Raw genomic sequence first — 25,525 nt, 5'->3', positions numbered from 1 at the left:
CCCATAGTGGGTAGGAGAACATGAAAACTAATATGAGATACTGTATTAGGATCACATATTAAGTATCATGTGAGAGTATACTCTTGTACTCCAAAAGACAGGATCACATATTAAATATTTGACACCATAGAATATAAAAACTAGTAATTTGATAAGTTAAAATAAGATTTTTAACGGAATAAATCTAAATAATATGATTATGCAGTTTATTCCGTTAAATATTTACCCCATAATTTCCCTCATTCTTCAGGCCCTGCCCTCTATCGGGTGCTAATTTAAAGTTTAAGCTTGATTGCTATTGTTTCTTTGTAAGCCTGCGGCGCAACCTTGAACAATATTGTCTCTTTGTAAGCCTGCGGCGCAACCTTGAACAATATTGTCCTTGAGATAACGCCCCATAGCCACCCCCAGCCAGCCCCATACCTCATTTCAATTTTTAACATACCCATATCCTGCTTTTTATATTCCATAGTGTCGCACATTTAATATGTGATCCTGTCTTCTGGAGTACAAGAGTATACTCACATGATACTTAATATGTGATCCTAATACAGTATCTCATATTAGTTTTCATGTTCTCCTACCCACTATGGGTGCCAAACGGGCTATTGCATTTAAAATCCACACTACCCCTGTGGAAGATTTAGCTAAAGCCTTCCACAGTGGGAGTATCAATTTTGAATAGAATAGACAATTGGGTAACTTCCATTTGTAATACTCACTTCAGGTGTGGAAGATATAGGTAAAGCCATAATACAGCAGGAGTATGGGTTTCAAAATGATTACCCCAGACCAATTACATTTGAAAAACATACTCACACTGTGGAAGATATTTCCAAAATCTTCCACAGGGGTAGTGTGGATTGCAACTGGAATAGCCCAATGTAAAATTTAAGTGCATGCTCTAGCCAAAGTAAGTAGCATGACGATGTGAACAGTGATGTTAAAAACATAACGGTGTTTTCTGAACAAAGGCCTTAAAAACACAATGCATTTATCTGAATAGTTGGTTTCCGAGTACTGGACCTGGCGAAAGGCTGGGACCATAACGCACGGTTACTTCTTGCTACGATAATTATGGTTGCAGTCCTACCCGTAGACTAAAATAGCATACCTATCCTAAACTAGCAAATAGCATAGCAAACTTTACTTAGTGTACTCTTGAAATAAGGTAGAGAGCTGCTGAAGATTATTATGTACATGTTTGAACAAAAATTAATATAGCGCATCAAAAACAACAACAGCAAAACAAAATAGCCTCTCGCATGCTTCACTCTGTACCATTTCCAGGAGCTTATGATTCCTACTTTGACTGTGTGGTGGTGAGGCCCATCCATTTTTTCATAGGAAATTTTAACCAGCAAAGTCGAAAATGTTGCAAATGCCTGATCTAAAACATTCAATAAGCAAGATCTGAAGCCTGCAGCCACCGGCCAAAAGTGCCTGAACACTAACTGCAACCGCAAATACAGTAAGCCAAAAAATTAAGGTACCAGTTGGGTTCACCCCATGTATATCCCTAACAAAGGCAGATATGTCATAATTGGAACCAACAACCGATAGCTGTATCTTTTACCGTAAATTTAAGACCTAATTCGTTGAAATTGTTCAAGAAATAAAGGCACGGCAATCCAAAAGCCCAAGGAAGATGCAAATTTAAAAGTTGCAGTTTGCCCCATTGCATGCCCTATTAATTTGTACACAAAACGTTCGCGATTAAGAGAACTAGCGTCGTGCTTTCATTGATTAGCACGAAAAACTAGCGTCGTGCTTCCATTGATTAGAACACAAAAGTGCAAATTTTATTTTGTATCTTCATTTGGGTTTTAGATCACCGTTCCTTGAATTCTTAACCAATTTCAACAAATACGGTTTTAAATCAAAGCTAACGAGTACAGGCATTAATTTGGCTGCTGGTTTTTATTTTGACACATTTGGCTTTCTATAGGATATACAGTGGTGAACACACAACTGGTACCTTAATTCTTTGGCTTACTGTATATATAGGTAGCAGATTCGGCTCGCTCTTTTGTATGTCAATTTCTCCTTGTCTCAAATTGTTTTGATGGGCTTTAAATTGTTTTAATCGGAGTGAATATACGAACGTTTTATAATATTCCTTGCAAAAATGATCTTCATTTCGATCAGAAATCATTTCGATGCTCATTGTGCAGACCATTTTTTGCTTACTCATGGCAATAGCGCCCACAACTCCGCATGTGATACACGTGCGTCCAATGGCGGTATATCTGTAAGGCGCAGTCACTTCACGCCACATCCCGCGCTACATATGGATCACTTTTGATCGCGCATGTTTCTCGAGAAAGCCAAATGGACTATATAGTAGCCCCTAATATATTTTTGTCAAATTCGCTATAGTTGGGGTCGGTTTTTAGAATCCCAGATGCACCACCCCATCCAAACCCAAATCAAAGCCCCTCCTTCCCAATGAACAATCAAAATCATTTACAAATAACACTAGCATCTCGATCATGTCCACAAGCATGATTACCCCAGCCCTTATGATCACATTCACTCAAATTATCTTCTGAACCATCACATTTGACATTATCCATCCATATGGCTCCGATTCCTTCACCGAATGCAGCATTAACGGGAGCGTCGGTTGCTTCATATGGGAGGCCAAGTTGTCGGCATATGACTAGGCTTTCATTGACATCCCAATTGTTGCTGCATATGGATCCCCATTCTCCGTTGTGTAGTATCTCGACTCGGCCTTCCGATCCATTGCTGCCATTGACCAAGCGGACATAATTGGCACCTGTCACAAAGGTAATCGAAAAATGAAATATTTTTCTTTGTTTACTCTTGTGGATTCGTTTCATGTCGTAACACATACTGAAAATAAAATACCATTTCATTTTCTCTTTCACGCACATAACATCAACATCAAAATAACACAAAGCAACACAACATAACACAATACGACACCCAAACACCTAGGCTATACCCCATTTCAATAATTTTGATTCTGGCCAATATCCATGACGACGTAAGTCATAAGCTCTTTGATAAATATAATGAACAAGCTGTAGTTATATACAAATCATTGGCATCTATCATTGATAATGGATGAGACAGATTGACAAATCCAACTTCAACATACAATCTAAATAATTTGTAGATTATAAATAAGTCATAAACTACACATTCTGGACATTTCTAAAGTATCCAATGTTGCATTATTTTGGAAGAGATTGGTATTTCAATAAACACCAAATATGATAAGTACCAACCATTGGTGTAGTGGTTAGCATGCTAGCACGTTAATATAGTGGACCGGGCTCGATCCCCGGCAGGTAGTGTTTCGAGGATTTTTCTTCTTTGTAAGCGTTATGGCCAATTTAGAATTGATAGACTTACTTGATTTTAGCGTTGATTTACATACCCTTCCTGTAATTACGACTTATTTGATTTATCACAGGAGCGCCACAACGACTTCTGTTTGAAAACATGTATTAAATACGGCACTACCTTCATCATCTTATCCTCAATTTAAAACTGTGCTGTTATGCCATGTACCCGTGGTGTAATGGTTAGCATGGACCGGGTTCGATTCCCGGTAGGTACTATTTTAAGGATTTTTCTTCTTTGTAAGTCTTATGGCCAATTTAGAGTTTTTAACGGTGACTCGCATACCCCTCCCGCACAAATCATATTTTTGTGACCCCACTTCTGACGAAAGGGACAATCTGATACGCTCCTGCGTGCAAAAAGTGTCATACCGTCTCTGCAGATGACGCCTACATCCTGGCTATGATCACTGCACCGAGTAGATGTTATCCCCCAGATTGCGTGTGGACAATTACTCAAATGACTCTCCAATCCGGTACATCCAATCTGATCCAGCCATACTTGTCCCGATCCCTGTCCAAATTGGGAACTTCCGCGAGCTTCTGCCGCACCGTAAGAGAGTCCAAGCTGGCGACAAACCACTATTGCATCTGCAGTAGTCCAATCAGTGTCACATACGCTGCCCCAAATGTTGTTGTGATATATTTCGACTCGACCTTCGTAAGAAGTACTTCCATCGACCAAACGAACTGTTGCATTGGTTTCTGATATTGATTAATAAATACAGATCATATTCGCGTTTAATTATTGAAGCTGTGGTTAACTGGTCTTTACTAGTGTTACTGATGCATTTTAGTTATCGCATGTTTTTAGAAATGCCCTCTAGACCTGGCAATGAAAAATGATTAATTTGATTATTTAATGACAACGACGTCGACCCCTTTGTTGACCTATCTTTAGCCGAATATTCCAAAAATAATACCTCAAGTTCGAAAATAATTGTATTGATTAAAGTTGGCGAAGTGGTACGGGCTCTGCCTTGTAATCGGTGGGTTGTGAATTCGAGCCCCAGCGTTGCCATCGTGTTGTGCTCTTTGACAAGGCGCTTTACCTTACTTGCCTCTCTCTACCCAGGAGTGAAATGCAGAGCTGTTATGAATATTGTCCAGCGCCGCCCAAAGATATGAGCATGCGTTGGGCATTGTATGGCAGCTGACATATTCTAACGACAGCGGAATAAATGTAAAGCGCTTTGGTACATGTGCACATGTGAAAGGCACTGTACAAATACCAACATTTATTTTTATTTTTAAAAACGAATCTGGACGTTTTTTATTCCAAATAATTACATTTTTACAGCTGAGACGGTAAGACCAATACCAACTTATACTGATTTCCAGACTCACTAAACTCAAAACTTCCCGATATGACAAATCATGTGACCCCAAATCTAAATTGTGAACAAGAGCGAACTTCTATGTTTAATACAAATAACTTTAAGGTAAAAGGGTTAACATACCTCCGCTGCTACAAATGACTCCTGCATCTTCACCGTGGCCACAGTTTTCAATTCCCCATCCACTGTGAATACAGGCATCCAGTAGACTCTCGTACCCTGAACAGCCAACGTCATCCAACCAGATTTGCTCAGTGCCTTCCCCAAAGTGAGCACAACATTTACTTTCCGCAGCTTCATACGGTAGTCCCAGCTGACGACAAACTACAGCTGCATCCTGTGCGTCCCATTCATCATCACAGACTGTACCCCAAACTCCACCATGATAAATCTCTACACGCCCTTGGTATCGATCCAGTCCGTTCACTAACCTCACAGTACCTGCAGTTAAGGAAACAAAGACTTGGTGGACCTATTTTGTTATCTGTGCAGGGATGGGAATATTGAAGACGAAATCATTTCGTCCTCGTCTTTGATACGATGTGTCAAAAATATATCCCACCCAGGTACAGATCTGAACCGAGTGTTTCCAAGTTCGTATCTCTTTTGAACTCTTTAATGGTCTTTCTTATGTGTTTCATACCATAAAACTTCGTGAAATAATGTTATTTCTGTAATTACGGAATCCAGCTATTTAACTCCCGTAGAATATGAAAAAACGTTTAAATCTAGCCACCAAAATAATGTCTTAATCTATAACATTGTCTCACTAAACACCGGCCAATAATTCCCCTCCCCCTATATTTTAGGACACAGTTTACTTTTGAATGATCCTGGAACCTAGGATTGAAGGCAGATACCACAGCCGGGGAAGGTCCCCTGCTTTGACACCTAACGTGCTTAGAAATGACTCTTAATTCCTGTACACAGGATCCACGGCTTTACGTGACTTCCGAACCACGAGACGTCGCACACACACTACCTATATCTGCACGTTCTAAGCGGTTTATGGGGTGGAAGAAATTCTACAATTTTATTCTGCAAAGTAACTGAACATAATTGCAGGATTCACGACCTTATAGGGACATTTTGGGAGACGAAGAGAATTCTCACCATAGGCAAGCCCAAAGCTCGAACTCTCGCCAATTGTTTTTTCCCGACCTTAACCGCTCTGCCACCTCACCCTCTTTCATATTAAAAATTCACAGTGCATATGAACCAAATAATATGTATCTTATTTATAAGGCCAATACCCTAACGTACATTAAAATTGAACTGACACTGAGTACCTGCGTTCTGCAATCAATCGAAATTAATAAAAAAGAAATAGAGGAACACAAGAAAAGATGCGATGACGGGACGAAGCCAATTTGGTCGGTCGAAGTCAAATTCTATTGCTACGGGCAATAATATCGTGACACCTAGGGACCTTAATAGAAGCTCATTATACCATTAATTTAATCGTTTTCGTTCCGATGTTGCCAGAGAGGACTTTCTGTTACCTACCCTTTCTCTGCAATAGTCCGTGCAGGTCAAACGGTTGTAATACAGTAAGTAATTAAATAAGTTAAGTAAGCAATTAAGGTACCAGTCATGTTCACCCCCTGTATTATCCTAAACAAAGATAAATGTCAAAATGAAAACCTGCAGCCAATACCTATACCCTTTAGCTCTGATTTAAGACCTCACTTGTTGAATTTGGTTGAAAATTAAAGAAATAGTGATCTAAAACCCAAGAAAGTAACGAAATCAAAAGTTGCACTTTCATGTTCTAATCAATGGAAACCACGGCGCGCTGTGGTGTGGCGCTGGTTTTAATGTGCTAATCAATGGGGCACGGCGCTAGCTCTCTTGTTCGAGAACGCTTTGTGTACAAATCAATAGGGCAGGCAATGGAAAAAAACTGCAACTTCTAAATTTCCTTCTTCCTCGGGGTTTGGATCATTGTGGCTTTCATTCTAGACCGATTTTAACGAATGAGGTCTTAAATCCGAGCTAAAAGATGCAGCTATTGGCTTCTGGTTCTAATTATGCCATCTATTCCGTTGTTCAGGATATACAGGGGTAAAAATAACTGGTACCTTATTTGTTTTGCAGGCTGTAAATTAAACCCTGAATATATACCTTCACCGTTACAAATTACCCCTGCATCTTCACTGTGGCGACAGTTATGACTTCCCCAACCGTTGTGGCTACAGCTATCTAGCCGACTCTCTTGTCCTGAACAGATAACACCATCCAACAATATCTGCCCAGAGCCTTCCTCAAAGTAAGCCTGAGATTTACTTTCAGCAGCTTCATATGGTAGTCCTAGCTGACGACAGACTACAGCTGCCTCCTCTGTGCCCCATCCGTCATCACATACTGTACCCCAAGCTCCATCATGGTAAATTTCTACACGCCCTTGATCCAATCCTTTCACTAATCTCAGGGAACCTGCAATTAATTTGAATCTCGAAATTACTGCATTTGAATAGTCACTATCAGAGTTTTTGGATTTCAAATCACACGCCTTGGGCATTATGGCTGTGTGTCACTGAGTATTGATTGATAAAGCCTGGTTAAACTATATCACAGGTATAAATTAAACATTGGCTGGAAAGAAACAATACTTTTGCAACCACCGTATTGCATGCGTGCACGATATAACACGCGTTATTTCATAACAATATAGCTTTTTAGCCCTAGAACTAAAAAAGATTTTGTATCCGTCATAAAAAAAAAACCGCGTTTACGTCCAAACGACCTAAGCTAATCGTAGATCCATCCTTTGAGCTTATGTTAGTGATAAAATTGTTACCCCAGCACCTTACCGGCCATCAAAAATGACCATAGGGGGAGGGGTGGTGGTGAGGCCCCAATGATTTTCATTTCACTCTTGTGAAATTATTCCAAATGCTACTGTCTTTTTACTTGCTATTTAGGTGAAAGTAGTCATTTCCTTTTAAATTTAGGAGAAAATTTGGTGAAAATCACATTTTTGTAGAATTTTTAGTCGAAAATCAATTTTGCCTATACTTTTATACACAGCCAGAATTTCCCAAATTTGCATGGGCGCCCTCACATTATGACGTCATAGCGATATTATGTGGGGAATATTTGTACTTATTTTGGTATCACTGGATAGAGGAGACCCATAGCTATACATTAGTACCAAATATAATGGTATATGACGTTTCTAATTGAAAATTGAGGGGGTCGCAACAACTCCCCCTCTTCGCAGTCCGTGTTACGAGATATGGCTCAGTAGTTCAGTGTTAAAACTATGAAATAAATTGCTTACCCTCTGGGGCAGATTCTATTACAGATACCGTAAAACTACAAAAGGCCCCATAACCTAATTCACCAGCAACTGTGAGTGTTATGGTAGAAGTTCTGCCACGTGGAATTTCAAAAAGCTGGTGATTCGTAGTAGTGCATGGTGCAGTCATGTGAAACAATTCCCCATTTCGGGAGTAGAAATATGGACTTTTTACATTGAAATTTGCCACCGGTCGTGGAAAGGACACTGCCATCGAGGTGGAGTTTATTGTCTTTGGGCACTGGACTTCTGCAGAATAGTAAAAATATAGGCAAAGTGTATTCAATAGGTTAAATGATCTTTAGCGAGTTATTAGTATGAATTATAGTTTTAAGAATCTTTGAATTGTGCATTTTCTAGTTAACGCCATAATGTGTAAGTTGCTCAAACAGCAACGCCCTCAATTTTTTTTTCTAATTTCTACTCTTTGCACCATTTTAATGGCCATTGGTGTACATATGCAATGTGAAAGACTGAGCCTGAAGTGCTTTAAGGGGGTACTACACCCTGGCCAATTTTGTGCATATTTTTGCATTTTTCTCAAAAATTATAACGCATTGGTGAAAAGTAAGATATGTATATTATAGGGGCAAGGACTACAACTACTGCACTGAAATTTCAGCAACTCAAGCCAAATAGTTATTGATTTATTGATCAAATACTGGTTTTCCCTCATTTTTGACTGTAACTCCACAACTGTTGTCTGTGCTGAAATAAAATTTCCAGTGCAGTAGTTGTAGTCCTTGCCCCTATAATATACATATCTTACTTGTCACCAATGCGCTATAATTTTGAGAAAAATGCAAAATAGGCACAAAATTGGGCAGGGTGTTGTACCCCTTAAGTACAGTAAAATTTAACATTTATAATAAAACCGGAGATCTCACATTGCGATATACCTGTCGTTTGTTTATTTTTTACAGAACAATGTTAAATGCACCACCTGAAGTTTAAACATAACTAATATTTTTTTGCATTTTTGACCAGCTAAACGCAACTCGCGAGATTCACGTTCATTCTTTGAAAAAGAAGCTTTTTCACGTTTTTCTAGCCACGCATAATTATGTACACTTCGAAACTTGAGTCCCCCACGGGCAGAACAATGCACAAAATCATATCCAGTCATCACCATCAATTATCTACTTCATAACAGGATGTTTTAATTGCAAAAGTCCCATGAATCAACGGTCATTATGGCCCAAGTATGACACCTGTGCATTGACGTACTGGCAATAAATATTAATGAGTTCATGAAAAAGTTTTCATCTATATTTGGTTTCCCTACATGGTATTATCAAATGCTCTGTTCATCAAATCGAACAATCAAATAGAAAGAGGAAAAGAAAAGCGGGGAGCTTTAATATGTCAAGCATTCAACCTACCCGGTACGCGGTAGTATTTGAAATCACAAGAAGAAAAGGTTCCACTGTAACTATCGTTCGCCACCGTTGTCACCAGCGTTGTCCCTCCAACAAACCCATCTAATTCATGATGCTGTTGTCTTGTTGAAAAATACCCTATTAAAATGCCGTCCTTCCAATAGGTAATGCGGACTGACTCATTATGCGGGAAATTCTTAAGCGACGGGCTTCCAAAACGTATGGTGTCGTTATTATCGGGAGGCACATACGGACAAACAACTGTTGGAACTTTTGAAAAATGAAAAGGATAGGAAGAAAAAAATCATCTAATTAATAAAGGTAACGCTCAAATCCCTTCAAAAAGATTTAATCCAATGAAAAATATCTGAAATGTATTAAACAAAGCAACACTACACATTTACACGCATTGCTATCCCTAACAACTTTCGGTCGCATTTAGCCATGCACAACACGTATATCGACTAAAGATGCACATTGGGTTTTGCAATAATCTTAATTTATTATAAAGCAACAGTTTCACATAAGACCGAACCAGATGAAACATTCAACAGTGATATTGAGATACCGATAATTGTTTGCAACAAACGTACAAAAGCGGCACACCTGGAATACGCGAATACGTAAAATTGCAGGTTGCCACGTATCCCGTTGAATCCATAGCTACTAGGTTCACTATCGTCAATCCTTCTGTGAAGTTCGCTATCGTGTGTTGCCTCGTCGACAAAGGAATAGTTACTGCCTCTAGATTTTTGCTTATATATGATACAGCCACATCACTGGTATTGGGAAAGTTGTAAACGACCGGGCTCCTGAAAGTAGTGGTACTGGCATAGCCGCCTGATTCCGAAGGACAAATTACAACTGGATCTATGATAAAAATTATAAGTAAACTTCAGAAAACTAACAAAAAGACATCTTCCATTGTCACTATCATAGGGTGTAAAACACGAACATATTGTTTATTATAATTATTGTAATTGTAATAATTACCTTTTCCAGTACATTGTGGTCGGTGCCACACGTTATCGTACACGTATACTCCAACGCCAGTCATAATGTTGCTTATAACGATTATTATGAGTATAACAATTCCCCAACGCAGGTTCTTGGACGTGCAAATGACGCCACCCGAATTACTTGTACGAGCATCTGTCACTGTAATATGCAGAAAACCAGTAAACAGGTAAAACAGTTGACTTTAGGGGCTGTGCAATAATCATGAGACCTGGCCTCGTGAGGGTAAAATTGGGGAGGGGGGCAAGAATTGTTTGCCAGCCAAAAGGGGGAAGCAATTTTGTCAAGCCAGAGGGGTGGGGGAAGTGAATGTTGGCACACATTCGTGGGGGGCCTTTTAAATAAAACGCTGTAAAAGGCTTAGGAAACCAGTACGGAAACATTTTAAAATATGCAAATTTTCTTGCTCGCTGCGCTCGCAATATTTGGCTAGACCATTTAAGATTTGCAAATGGCATCCAAAAAAAATGGCATGTGCCAAGGTGGGGGGCAAAGATTTTTTGACAGGCCGTTTGGAAATGTTGGGGGCTGTGCAATAATTATGAGCCCTGGGGGAGGGTAAAATTGGACGGCCTCATAATTATTGCACAGCCCCTTACGTATTCATCATGCTATCCATTCACTGCTCAGAACAGGAACAGGGTACGGGTTTATTATCACGCACGTTTGCTACCCTCAATAAAAGGACTAAATTGCGTCAATCTTGCATACAGAGCCGGTTGAAATATATAGCCATCGCATGGTACCCAGCGTTCTGGAACCATAAAATTACACATACTGCAGTTACTGTCCGTTTTCCTATACACAATACACAGTGCTCTTTCCCATTGACGCGTGACCTCTACAAATAGCCTACGTTAACAGTATGGGGATATGCCTAGTTAACGTCGCTGTGTGAAAAATAACCGGCCAATATTAAAAGTACTCTTCTAAAGTTCTAGAAAATATAGTTTTGTAACATGTCCTAAATTTTTAGCTAATTTAGATGTTTGGAAATATGCGTACTTTGGTGTTTTAGTTAATGTTATAGGTAATAGTACATTGCCTAGTTAACGTCGCTGTGTGAAAAATAGCCGGCCAATATTAAAAGTACTCTTCTAAAATTCTAGACAATATAGTTTTGTAACATGTCCTAAATTTTTAGCTAATTTAGATGTTTGGAAATATGCGTACTTTGGTGTTTTAGGAAGGATATGTAAACGACAGATAACACCAAAAAAAAAAAAGAAGAAATTATTTCCAAACCGTGTTAAGTCTGCAAACCACCATGTTTCTCATTTTCAAGAACGCTGGTTAACAATAAGCACGTATTGTCTCATTTCGTAAACAAAGACCACAGAGAATTGTTCTCTAGCGCTCGCTTTATAATCGTTCACCCAACTGAAAGTATAATCCCAGCGCATTGCTCCATTGTACGTGTAAAGCAGAAACATATGATGTGTGTATTTAACCAGAGAAGATATGATTTCATCAGTTGAGCTGTTTTCAATGAGTGTTATCTTGGTTTAATAGCTTTTAATGGGGTTTAAGTCCTGCAAAGGTCGAGTTGAATTCTACTGTAGACATGACTGCATCATGAAAAGCCTGGTTTTTTTCACGGACGTATAGATTTATCACAAAATTATGCATTTCACGTGAAATAGACGAATAAATAGTGCCTCGTTGAAAGAAGTGAAAACTAGAGCTAATTGCGCATACACATATACGCGACCTTAGCAATAGCTAATTAACTAGGCCTATGGCTAATTAGCCCAGCTATCTACCATGCATGCATGTATTAAGGCATATAAACAGCCAGCAGTAGTATAATATGCTGATTTTACTGAGAGGTCTTTTTTGAAATGCACTGTAATTTGAAATTGACCATAGGGACAATGGGAGCAAGGTTAATTTGTTAGCTCACCTATAGCATTATGTGAGTTCAAAAGGTCCAGCAGTTTGGTGTAATTCATTGTAATATACATGTATAACTAGAACAGAAGTTTATAGTATCATATAATTAGGCCAAGTAAAATAAAAAAACATGTTTCAAGTCCGGGTTTTTGTAAAAAAGGAGGAAGAGGGGGCTTTTTATTTTATATTTTCATGGCAAAATCGGTGTGAATACCCATAATTTGAGCTGTTTTAGCATACACAATAATGCCTGGAAAAAGGAGGAGGCCTCTTTTTATTTTTGTTCTGAGGATATAGGCCGGCCCCTCTCATTTTCATAAAACCTTCCAAAAGTGTTTCTTGTATATTAGCAAGGCTAAAGAAATATTTCTGCTTCCTAGATATATTTTTGAAAAGTTATAATTGAATAAATATATAATTGAAGAAACCTCATAAAAGGAAGCGAGAGGGTACGTGAAACATGTTTATTTTTTTATTTGGCCTTATAATTATTAATTATATTACATAATTATTTTCCATAGTTGTGAAATCATTTTGTTAACCAAAATTATTCAATATTCATGTAAATATTTCTGTGCAACTTTGGTCATGCGCTATTAGAGTGCGACTTCCTAAGGTATTTTTCTACATACCGGAAGTAATATCTGCATGACCTTTGACCCCAATGACCTTGGACCCCAATGGATGAATACAATGTGTAATGTTATCATGAAATCAGCATCAGCCATAATGACCTTTGTATGACCTTTGACCTCAAGGCTAATGCATGCGTCAAGTGACATCATCTTGCTGTGTAATTTGTGTAAGGAGTAGCAGTTTTAGTAAAAAATAACAGGAAATAACATTTTCGGCCATAATGACCTTTCCATAACCTTTGACCTTGAGTTGGTCACGTGACATTTGTGCCACCAGCTATTGGTCCTGATGACCAGGTAACATTGTTGTACCATATATATTTGCGACAGCAGCAGCATTTTAGGGCATTTGGTCATATACCGGAAGTATCCCCTTAATGACCTTTGACCCCAATTCTGAACATTAACTTTTAGACACTGGGTATAGCTGATGCATGTACCCAAGTGCCATCATCGTGCTGTATAATTTGTGGAAGAAGTAGCATATTTAGTGAAATCACGTTTTTGGCCATTGACAGGAAGTGGATGACCTTTGACCTGAAGTTGATCATGTTTCATTTGTCCCCCCACCCAATGGTCCTAATGACCAACTATGGTCAACATGACTCAAAGCATATGGCTACGGTGGCTCATTATAAGATTGACAGAAAGAAAGAAAGAAAGAAACAAACAAACAAAGAACTTGACAGAAACAGACCTTAGCAATTGATGGATATACACTTTTTTCTAAACCCCGGGCTTCTCGCGGTGGGGGTGGAGTGGCTTTTTACATCCGTGAAAATCTTCACGCTACTGAATTGCAAGTTAATGTTCCATCTGATCTGGAGATACTCTGGATCAAGGCTCGCCCTGAAAGACTACCAAGATCTGTCTCTGTGTTAATCTTTGCAGCTGTATATTTCCCTGATCCCAAACAAGAAAAATGCATGATTGACCATATACAAGACACATTGGACATTGTTCATGCTAAACACCCTGATGCTGGAATATACATTCTTGGTGACATGAATCATCTTAATATTACTGGCCTGGGCAGAAATAACAAACTCTCCCAACTAGTTGACTTTCCAACAAGAGGCGACGCCACGTTAGACAAGATCTTAACAAATATGTCCTCTTTTTATCATCATCCAACCCCATCAACACCGATAGGTGTTAGCGATCACTCTACTGTGATTTGGTTGCCAAACTCTGAAATTGCTAAGAAACCAAACAATTTCACAAAGCGTTCAATAAGACCGATCAAGGACTCCGGTATACGCGATTTTGGCTCCTGGATTTATGACTGTAGTTGGGCTGAAGTAGAACAGGCTGAAGGAGCCGTCGCCAAGACTGACGCGTTCTATGACATTCTGAAGACAGAAATTGACAGGCATTTTCCCGTTCGTGAGATCAAAATACACGTCTCTGATAAGCCATGGATTTCTTCCAAAACTAAGGAGTTAATATGCAGAAGACAGGAAGTATTCTCTCCAGAGCGTCCACCGCTGTGGAGATTTTACAGAAATAAAGTCCAGCGTTCTATTGTTGCAGACAAAAAGAGTACTATCATAATAGGGTGAAAAGATTAAAAAGTTCCAATCTGGCTAGCTGGTATAGAGAAATCCGGGTAATGACCACTAACAACAAGTCTCACACTTCTATACAACCTCCTTCTGGAGTTGATCCTTCAAATGCTGATGATGTTGCGCAGTCAATTAATGAGCATTTTGTTTCTATAGGGAGCGACATAAGCCCTTTAGTCTTGCAGGAATTACCCGCATTTCTCCCAGCTCCAGCCTGTGTTCCAGAAATATATCCTTGGGATGTGCATCAAAAGCTCTTGAAGACCAAAAAGAACAAGGCCGGTGGACCTGATGGAATTTCCGCGAAAATAATACGCGAGTTTGCATATGAAATAAGTAAACCATTAACTGACATATTAAATACATCTTTTAGAGAAGGGGTAGTTCCCCCACAGTGGAAGCAGGCCATAGTGGTTCCCATTCCTAAGTCCAGTCCGCCAACTTGGAACCAGCTACGGCCTGTTTCCCTGACAGATCACTTTGCTAAGGTCGCTGAGTCTTTTATTATTGAATGGCTTATGCAGGACATTGAAGATCAAATCGATCCTAACCAGTTTGGTAATCGTAAAGGGCATTCCACGTCTCACTACCTTGTCAAGTTGATTAATAACATCCTGATGCATGCTGAAAAAAGCAAGAGTATGTCTAGGATTGTAATAACAGACTTCAGCAAGGCATTCGATCGTGTAGATCACAATGTAGCCATTCCAAAGTTAATCCAAATGGGTGCTAGACCTTCTATTATCCCGTGGATCTGTAGTTTCCTATCTCAACGATCTCAGTGTGTCAAATATCAGAATGCTCTTTCCTCTTGGCTTAAGCTTTCTGGAGGTGTGCCTCAGGGCACTCTGACGGGTCCAGCTACTTTTGTTGGTCAAGCAAATGATGCTGCACTGACCACGGAAGAAAATAAAATGGTGCTCAAATACGTCGATGATTTGACATTAGTTGAAAATACTTTTGTTAACAGGACATCTACCATTCAAGGAGACTTGGATGATTTTGACGAATGGGCTACCACCAACAAAATGACATTAAATCCTAAAAAATGTATGTATATGAATGTTTCTTTCGCTAAGCATCCACCAAATGTTGACCCATTGAGGTTGTCTGGGAGGTTCTGCAGTCAACGAGTTGTGTCAAGATTCTTGGGGTTCAGATCACGAATGATCTTAAATGGGATGTGCATATATCAAATGTTGTTAAACGTGCCAGTGGGCGTTTATTCATGCTTACCACTCTCAAGCGCTTTGGTTTACCACTAGAAGACTTGAAAACCATATATATTGGGTTCATTAGGCCTCTTGTTGAATATGCCGTTCCAGCTTGGCATCCGGGGCTCACTGAGCATCACCATTCAGCTCTCGAGCGTATTCAAAAGAGAGCGTGCAAAATTATGCTGGGATATAATAATTATGTTTCTTACCAGGATGCTTTAGATCAATGCCAGTTACTTCAACTCAGGTCTCGACGTGATCAAATATGCCTTCAATTTGCAAACTCACTTTTGGAGACTCCTGAATTCCGCAGCTGGTTGCCAGGTTTGCGTGGAGAGAATGGAAGAGCATTGCGCAACGCCAACCTCCTCTCCACTCCCAGGGTGCGAACCCAGAGGTACGCTAACAGTCCAATACCTTATATGGTTAAGCTGTGGAATCAGGAAGCTGCAAAGGTTTGATTGAAGTTGCTTCGTTTTTAGCATCTCTTGGTGGCACTCAGGCTCAGTTTTGTATTTTTTGCTTAATAGCGCATGTATTTAGAAGTTGATTATTTTTCTTATTTAAAGTGTTAGAGAGGGGGTGAGAGAGAGTGAGGGGTGAGTTGGGGTGTGTGTGGGGGAGTGATTGAGGTAGCGATTGAGGTAGTGAGTGAGTGAGTGAGTGAGTGAGTGATGGGGTGTGTGAGTGAGTGAGTGAGTGAGGAGTGAGTGAGTGAGTGAGTGAGTGAGTGAGTGAGTGAGTGAGTGAGTGAGTGAGTGAGTGAGTGAGTGAGTGAGTGAGTGGGGGAGTGAGCGAGTGAGTCTGACTGTTTTCATTTGTTATGGGCTATTGTATTTTTGCTTGTCATATTGTATTATATATGCTATTTAATTGTTTTTTATATTGTGCAATGTATGTAATTCAGCTGTTTGGCTGCGATATGCATTTTAATAAACCTTGAATAAATAAATAATAAATAAGAATCAAACACTGCACAGATAGAGAGGTTGCGATTCCCATACGCCTGTGAAGGAGCGAGGCACAGTGTCATCGACCCTATATCTTCATGGCAGGAATGGCCATGGTAGGTTGAATCCACAGCCACGATTAGCCATTTGGTTCAAACCTTTAAAGCTCTTTAAAACTAATAATTAGTCGAGCATACTGCAGTTACTGTCCGTTTTCCTATACACAATACACAGTGCTCTCACCATTGACGCGTGACCCCTACAAATGATGTACGTTGCAAGAATGGGCACTTGCCTAGTTAACATCACTGTGTGAAAAATAACCAGCCAATATGTTAGGTATTCTCCAAACTTCTAGCAAATATATTTCTCTAACATGACCTAAAATTACAGCTAGGTTAGATGTTCAGAAATAGTCGCACTTTTGTAAAATATGAGTGAGGGCAAGGCATAGCTAGCCAACTCCCCGTGTTAATTGAATGGAGATTTGACCGAAAATATTGGTATCGGACTGCTCACTTCTGAAGGATGCCACAAAAAACGGTACAAGCTACATCTTAACTATTCTCTGGCAATCATCATGATGAGTGTCTTATATAGTATGCCGAAATTGGGTACTGTAGGTGATTGACAAAGGGTCGCACTTTTCTGATAAATAAGTGACAGTGAACATGAAATATCAGCGCCCATAAACCCAAGTTAGTAGCTAGTTAGTGGAGGCCGTCACGGACTGATTATTGATTATTGAAGTGCCTTATTAATAGATACGCACGATTTAGGGCAAGAAAAACAAACCGGGACACTTTTGGAGACATCATCATCATCATCATCATCATCATCATCATCATCATCATCATCATCATCGACATCATCATCATCATCACTTTCTACATTTTTTCTAAACAACATAGGGCCTACCGTTTTAATAAGATTTTTTTCTGGAAATGCATGTAACTATAATTATTGTTTAGAGCGTGATGAAATAAAACATCACGATTTTCATCACAAAACAAATATAATGCATAAGAAATCGTTTGTTTTAGAGCGTGATGATGAAATAAAACATCACGATTTTCATCCCGAAACAAAGTAATACATAAGAAATCAATTTTTCGTGAGTGATGAAATAAAACATCAAAATTGTCATCACGAAACAAAGTAATACATGAGAAATCGTTTGTTTTAAAGCGTGATGAAATAAAACATCACGATTTTCATCACAAAACAAAGTAATAGACCTACAAAAGAAATACATTTTTCGAGAGTGATTAAATAAAACATCACGATTTTCATCACGGAACAAAGTAATACGTAAGACATCGTTTGTTTGATTGCAATCAACCGCGACAGTTCGTCTCACACACATAACAATGCACTGCGATCAAATAGGTTGATGACAACATTTGATTGAATGGACTGCACTGCGCCATGATTACGTGCACCGGTTCAAATCCTTTGTTTGGAGCCAATCAATAATTTCACGTACAGCCTCTATGCAAATTAGAGTTTACACACGCTGCAGCTGGGGTAATCGACCGAAGCTGGTTGCCGTTAGTGATCGAATGCATGAGCTTATTTGCTTTACTGAATCGATTTACTGGATTAATTTCCTGTTAACTGGGTTTAATGCCACAAAGGTCGAATCGCCTTTGCCATGGACCATGACTGCATCATGGGGACATAACTAAGGCTACTCACAATAGCCAGGTAATTGATCTTGGTTGTGCGTGAATAAGCTTGTATACCCCATTGAGGTCAATGGTCATCGACTTTATACTGCCTACAGTGAGTGCAGCTGTACTACACGCTGCACGCTGTAGTCCATTACAGGACCAACGCAATATAAAATGGTCAAATTTTGAGTTCAAAGCGCACGGCCAATTTTCAAAGCGCATGCGACTATCATATCTGTTCAACAGGTATTTTCAAGTGTATGAGACCACATCTGGTTTCTTGAGAAAAATTCATTTGCGGGAGATATTCATCAATTTCTAACCCAGTATCGGAAGATTTTCGTCTGATATCAAAATCGTGCATAGCAATTCACGTGTATCGATCCCGTGTATTCATTTTAGTGTCTCTGCTCCACCAAATAATTATTAGCCAGGCGGTGTCGGTGTGCGAGGTCGCTTATTTACAGTGTGTCCACTCTGAAGTAAAAAGTGACAACGCACGAGTATACAGCGCGTTAACAGTGCGTAGTGGTGCGTCTCTGCTGCAGACATGCGCGCCTTCAAAGTCGGCACAATGGGTGTTGAATTGTCACTCAGTAGAGGATCATATACATGACTTAGAAAGTGGGCCCCGTCGTCCCTATTCATGACGTTGGGTCCTCTTCTACGAATCCAGATCGATTCCTTGATGTGTCTTACATGGGCGTTGCACTCTTTGCTAAGTATTTTTGAGTTGTCCCAATCTATACTACGCCAATAAAGTATCCTTACAGTTGGAAAAACAATTTCCAAACTGAACAATATTGGGGTAAATTTTTTTTTTTTAAAGATGCACTTTTTAATCCTGCACATTATGACACCACATTGAATCCAATGTGACTTCAAGAAGCAAAGTTACAAGCATTTGATTAGACGAAGGTCCAGTTTTAAAAGTGACAAACTGGCCTATTCAAAACTCCACAGACTAGACATCTGGTTTGAAAGTGGTGAATGGCTAATTTATGCGCTTGGCTTTAATTTAAAACAAAAGGAACAAAAGAAAACCGAAACAAAAAACTAACAAATAAAGTGAAAGTTATGAAAAGTAGAGAGAAGAAAAAACTGCTTTACATAACGCATCAATTAATAAACTGTGTTGTCTCTTTGTTTCGCTTGTTGGAATCTTTTTGCGCCTTGTATAGGCCAGTTTGTCACTTTTAAAACTGGACCTTTGTCTATTCAACTGCTCGTAAGTTTACTTATTGAGGTCACATTGGATTCAATGCGGTGATTCAATGTCGTGTCATAGTGTGCAGGATTAGAACTAAAATAACAAATTTACCCCAATATCGTTTCGTTTTGAAATTGTAATTATTTTTCCAACTGTAAGGATACTTTATTGGCGCAGTATATTACGCGGTTCTGTTGAACTGCATGGTCTGCGATAGCTGATTTTGATTGTTCAGTTTATGACTGTTTTCGTGTTTGACGCGTGTAGTTTTGTTTTGTCTTTTCCACCCTCATAGTCGGTTTTCGGCCAACCGGAAGAAGTGATCATCAATCAATATTCTGATGATGCTTTTCAACCATGAAAAGCGAAACCGTCAAACTAGTGAGTAAATTTTGGTTTTGTTCTCATGAAAATATATAATTATTTATCTTCAAACCTGATGAATCTATTCAGTGAAGAAACAGATTGTTTTCGAATAACAAAAAGGATTTCACCAAATAAAATATAAAGCCATTCGACAAGTTAACCACTGACTAGTGTGCATTGTGTTGAAGGATCTTTCTTCCAAACTTTGAATGAAGTGAATTGACGCATGCGTTACATTATGTAATCGTTCATTTAGTCAATCAAGTGATATTTTACTCTCAACTTATGTCCAAATTCGTTCACTTTTTTCATTAATTTTTTTTTTTGGGGGGGGAGACACTCTGTATACATAAGTAGCCTACATTCATGCGATTTGATTAATTTCCCAAATTCTACTAAATTGGAAAGAAATCAAGAAAGATATCTTAATCATATATCATCTTTGTTTACGCACGCAATGGTAATTATGGAATGCGATAGCGTGTAATAGTATGTAATAATAAGCTAACACCCGATTATAATTAATTGTAATACAATTTTGGGACACCCTGTATAATTACAATTGCAGTAAAAAAAGCGCAGTGATTTATAGTGCGCTACGCACAGGCACAACGCCTAGACGTTGATCCACAAGCCTCAGCAAACGTTACAGGTTCTTCTTCTTCTTCTTTTAGTTAAGTCGGTAAATAAAGGTGCACAATGTGCATATCACACCAACTGAAATGACCTGGTGACTCGCGTGAAGATTTAGTGACTTGCGAAATGCTTTGTTGCGTTGACTTTGAAGGCTTCCACTGTCTTAGAGTTAATCACATAAGCTGGCATTTTGTTCCATTCAGCTATTGTCTTAGGGAAGAAGGAGTTCTTGAACACGTCTTTGTTGGCCCTGTGCTCAAAAAATTTCTGTTGATGGCCCCTAGTATTTCTAGTATTCAACTTGAGATGAGATGTTGGAGAGATAGCTACAAGGTTGTTGTGTATTTTGTAGAGCATGGTCAATCTCTTGATTTTCTCCGCACTCTTAGATCACCCCATTGGAGATCTTCTAGAAGTCTTGTGACTGTTCCTTCCTCTCTGCTGTAGTTTCTTTTGCAGAACCTAGCTGCTTGTCTTTGCACCCTATCCAGAGATTTACTATTGCAGATTGTATGTGGATCCCATGCTGCCACTGCATATTCAAGGTGAGGTCTCACCAGAGAGAGGTACGCTGTGGATTTAACCTCTTCACTGCAACTCCACAAGTTACGCCTAATTACACCAAGGACTCTCTGAGCTTTACTTGTAGCTTTTTTGGTTTGTTTATTCCAACTGAGAGTGTTGTGGAGCTCAATCCCCAAGTAAGGATGGGATTCTTCAGATGATAGCGGCACACCACAAAAGGTGTATTTCCTCTTGGTGGGGTTCCATGATCCAAAGGATATGGTACAACACTTTGACGGATTGAAATCCATGAGCCAATCATTCTGCCAGGACTCCAACAGCTCGAGATCATTTTGAAGCGAAGATATGTCCTTGTCAGATGAAATAGGCTGGTAAACAAGGCAATCGTCAGCGAACATTCTGACTTGCGAGGTCAGCTTGTCAGGTAAGTCATTTATATATGACAGGAATAATAGTGGTCCCAAGACCGTTCCCTGAGGAACACCTGACGTAACAGCTGCTGCCGAGGATGACTCGCCGTCAATAACTACTCGTTGCTGTCGACTTGACAGGAAGTTAGAAATCCAAGAGTGTAATGATCCTCTGATCCCTAAGTGATGGAGCTTATGCATGAGACGTTTGTGAGGCACTTTGTCAAATGCTTTCGTGAAATCCAATATCGCCACGTCGATGGTTTTCTTGTCTTCCATGGTGGACGCCAAGTCATTGATGGTAAGTATCAGCTGGGTCTCAGTTGACCTCTTGGCTCTGAATCCGTGTTGGGTATCTGACAAAATGCTGTTCTGCTCAAAGAACTTCATGATATGGCTGTGTAAAATATGCTCAAGGAGTTTACAGACTACAGATGTAAGCGACACTGGACGATAATTCGCAGGCTCTGCACGATCACCCTTTTTAAAGATCGGAGCTATATTAGCTATCTTCCAATCATCGGGCACTTCTCCATTATCAACCGAAGTCTGGAACATGTCTCGTAGTAATGGAGCAAGGTTGTCGCTCACCCCTACGGCCCCTACGGCGTACACCCTAGACATAACCTTCGCAACCAGGATCAGCTCCCCAAGTTTCATACGGGTTGTAACGAGACAAATTTGCAGTAAGATCCTTGTCCAGGGGAATTTCAAGCTAACTCAATTTTTTCACGAGAGCGTACTTGGCATCGCCAGGGTTCGAACCCGCAATCTCTCGCACCGTAGTCGAACGCCTTAACGATTGCGCTAACTTGATTGCTAATAAGTACCAGTAGGGGGGGGTCATGGAAGGCATAAATGACGATTATGTGTCATGTGACATTCTAAAATGATTTTGCCGCAAATTTGACTTCGAAATGTGTATTAAAATGACATTTGTGCAAACATTTTAAAACTCAAAATATCTGAAAATGTCCCTTTAAAATTTGAAACTGATTGATTTACAAAACCTAAACCTGAAAATGAAAGGTGAAGAAGATGTCATGTTTGACTGTACAGATCACACGCTCCAATTATAACTAAGAATAACTTAGTACGGGAAACAATGTTCCGGTGTGGTTGTGGCAATTGTATATTAACCTTAACTGTTAAGATGTTTAAAATGGTGTGAAAATAAGCCTTTCGCAATGCCAATCGATTTCAGAGCAGAGTGTGTTGTGAATAATACCCATGGGAGATAAACCAGAATAGAAACTCGCACAGTCCATTTCATTGGTGGTGAATTTTGCTATTCTATATTACAAACATTGGATTACACACCTCAAACATGGAAACTAAATCAATACACGTGTGTTCTGCTATGCACGTCGACACACGTGGTTGATTTTCAGACGATAAATCTTTAGATACCGGGGTAGAAAATGATGAATATCTCCCGTCATTTTTGGTTTCCAAAGAAACCAATTGTAATGCTTGCACATGAATATATGTGTTGAAAGAACATGATAGTTGTAAGCGTGCGTATTGACAAACAACCGTGCGTTTTGAAATCAAACACTGACAAAAATTCAGAGTTTAGATGTGCAGTACAAAAACAATGATTGTGCCCTAATTCGTCAGCCCATGGTTACAAAACATAAAACGGTAGGGGTAGTCTAAAGCAGATAACGTACCAGGTCAGTGACCAGGTTATTGTCAATATTGCCTTAGTCCCTCGGCATATGGTCTCAAAACTATTAAACAGGTCTTAACAAAATGGTCATGCGTACAGCTTGGAGCTGACGCCCCCTACTCCCTCTTCTTTGATCTGCCACTGTTTTACCTGCTTTTAATGATTCGTGTACCTTGCGATGTCTACAAAATCAAACGACAGTAAAATTTACATAATAGGTACTATAGGTCTACCTGTAGTTTTGCTAGTCTGCACTCCAGTTGGAGCGAGCTGTACCGGCTTGCATATGGCATCAACAGAAATATTGGGATTTTCGTAGATGTCATCAGTATCTTCTTTTTGCTCATCCTTCTGCGGATTATGTTTCAAGTATAAATAATCCTCTCCATCTCTGTGAACATCATGTGCCTCCATCTCCATCTCATTCATGTATATATTATTATCGAAGGCCATCTTTGAAGAAAATCTGTAGATCGAAAAAATGAGGGGTGGGGTATGAACGTTTGGACAGTATTTTTGGTGGGACATGAGAGCACATCAGACATATCGAATTGCATTCTGAATACGAAGAGTGTCCTTATCAAATAATTTTGATTTTTTGAAATTCACGATATAATACACCGTTGATGGCAAATGATTAAAAATTGATATTTTTGATATTTAACAGTCCTCGAAGTAAACTTCATAAATCTAATGATATGTACAAAAAATGTTGACCTTTCGTTTTGAAGATATGGATTTTCCCTTCAAATACACTGAAAATAATTAGGTTTGGGGAAAAATGTATATCTTCAATATGAAAGGTCAAAATTTTAAATTGATCGTCGGCTTTTCATCCCAGCTAATTACAATTTAAGTACATATCATTAGATTTAGAAAGTTTACTTCGACTGTTAAATGTCAAAAAATTAAAAAATATCAAATTTTAATAATTTGTCATAAAATTTATATCGCGAATTTCAAAAAATCAAAACAAAAAAACTGCCGAAACGTTCATACCAGAGCCCTTAAACTACGTTAGGTGAACTTCAAATACACAAAATAAAATAAAGAGTTTTCTTAAATCCACAGACGTATGGCAGATTTTATGGAATAGTAAAATTGATGTGTTAAACCAGGCAAGTATTAGCAAATGATAAAAGGGGCGAGTGGTATTTGGTTTGAACGAATAATCATAGACATTTTACAATGCCGCAATGGGCGTACTAAACAACCTCATAAATAATTATAACTGCATCCATATTAGATCATTGTTCTTGATAAAACTTACGCTTATTGCAGCCCATCCCACACCCACCATACCCATATCACACCCCACACACACACCCCCACACCCTACCACCACACCTTTTGAGTGATATCATAATATATATAAATAAAAGAAAACAATCCTTACCGTTTAGCGCTGTGAAACGTGTAATTGTCATCAATATTATGCCTGTCTAACAGATTTGTTAATAGGGCCGACAGGAAATGAAACTAATGTGTGCGAGCAAAACTGGAATTAAAAACAAAACCGTTCACATGATCATCAGAAGTTTCTTATATTTTCTAAAGACCTGGATTGTTGCGACAGAAATATGATTTGCCTTCGCGGTTGTTTGATGTGAGAATTCATTAATTTTTCTAACAAAACATGAACAGTACATAATGTTCAATTTTAGACCTGCACAATACCAACAGCTATCACACTAATATTCGCATATATTTTTGAGCTATTTTTAACATAGATTTTCGTATCTATATCGAGGGCACTATTTGCATATATTTTAAATATAAATTATCCAATAATCAAGAGTTCTTCCTTACATTTTCATGATAAAAAGTTTTATGAAAATTTCCTTCCCATTTATTAATTAGGATTTTCCTGATGTTCTAATACAATTTATACAAGTGCATACCCCTTGTAAAGATGCAAACAAGATTTAAGATAAATAGCGCCATCATTATTCAACATTTCTATAAAATGACACAGTTTTACATACCATCAAACAACCGTGCCTTGCCACTATTTTCATGATTATAAATCAGGGTGGCAAACACACATGCGTCCCCCGCCGGTTACAGGTCGATAGTCCGATTGGTCATTAGCCATAAAACCAAATACAATTGGTATAAACCCCAATCCTTACCCTATCCCTATCAATTAAGTTCACCCTAACCCTATAACCTCTAACCTAAGCACTGATCCTATCTCTAAAGCTAACCTGACTCTAATTATAACTCTGACTTGAATCCTAATACTAACCCTAACCCTAAACCTTAACCCTAATCCTATCCTAAAATGCCTTAGACCCATAAGTTTTACAATTTTAGGACTAACGACCCTTTCAAGGGGGTCCGAAATTTTGGGGTTTTTTTTGGG

At 39.0% G+C, this 25,525-nt stretch overlaps 1 protein-coding gene across 1 annotated transcript; it reads right to left on the bottom strand.

Moving 5' to 3' along the window:
- Positions 1-599: 599 nt before the first annotated feature.
- Positions 600-24,659, bottom strand: LOC140137420 (scavenger receptor cysteine-rich domain-containing group B protein-like). Its single transcript, XM_072159071.1, has 10 exons — positions 24,557-24,659; positions 23,394-23,626; positions 10,385-10,549; positions 9,998-10,261; positions 9,395-9,661; positions 7,995-8,261; positions 6,836-7,147; positions 4,835-5,152; positions 3,747-4,079; positions 600-2,782 (listed from the first exon to the last, which is right to left on the bottom strand). Exons 2-10 carry the CDS (start codon positions 23,611-23,613, stop codon positions 2,463-2,465), a joined length of 2,466 nt encoding a protein of 821 aa, XP_072015172.1. The 5' UTR covers positions 23,614-23,626; positions 24,557-24,659; the 3' UTR covers positions 600-2,462.
- Positions 24,660-25,525: the final 866 nt, after the last annotated feature.

The sequence above is a fragment of the Amphiura filiformis genome, chromosome 17, assembly GCF_039555335.1.
Source record: "Amphiura filiformis chromosome 17, Afil_fr2py, whole genome shotgun sequence".
Taxonomy (NCBI): Eukaryota; Metazoa; Echinodermata; class Ophiuroidea; order Amphilepidida; family Amphiuridae; genus Amphiura; species Amphiura filiformis.
Note: the sequence above shows the minus strand (reverse complement) of the source record. Positions and strands in the feature narration are given on the sequence as shown.

Coding starts and splice junctions, on each gene's coding strand:
- LOC140137420 (XM_072159071.1), bottom strand. CDS start 23,613: ATGGCCTTCGATAATAATATATACATGAATGAGATGGAGATGGAGGCA. Junction 10,550..23,393: donor GCAGACTAGCAAAACTACAG/GTAGACCTATAG, acceptor TGCATATTACAG/TGACAGATGCTCGTACAAGT. Junction 4,080..4,834: donor AGTCATTTGTAGCAGCGGAG/GTATGTTAACCC, acceptor AATCAATATCAG/AAACCAATGCAACAGTTCGT.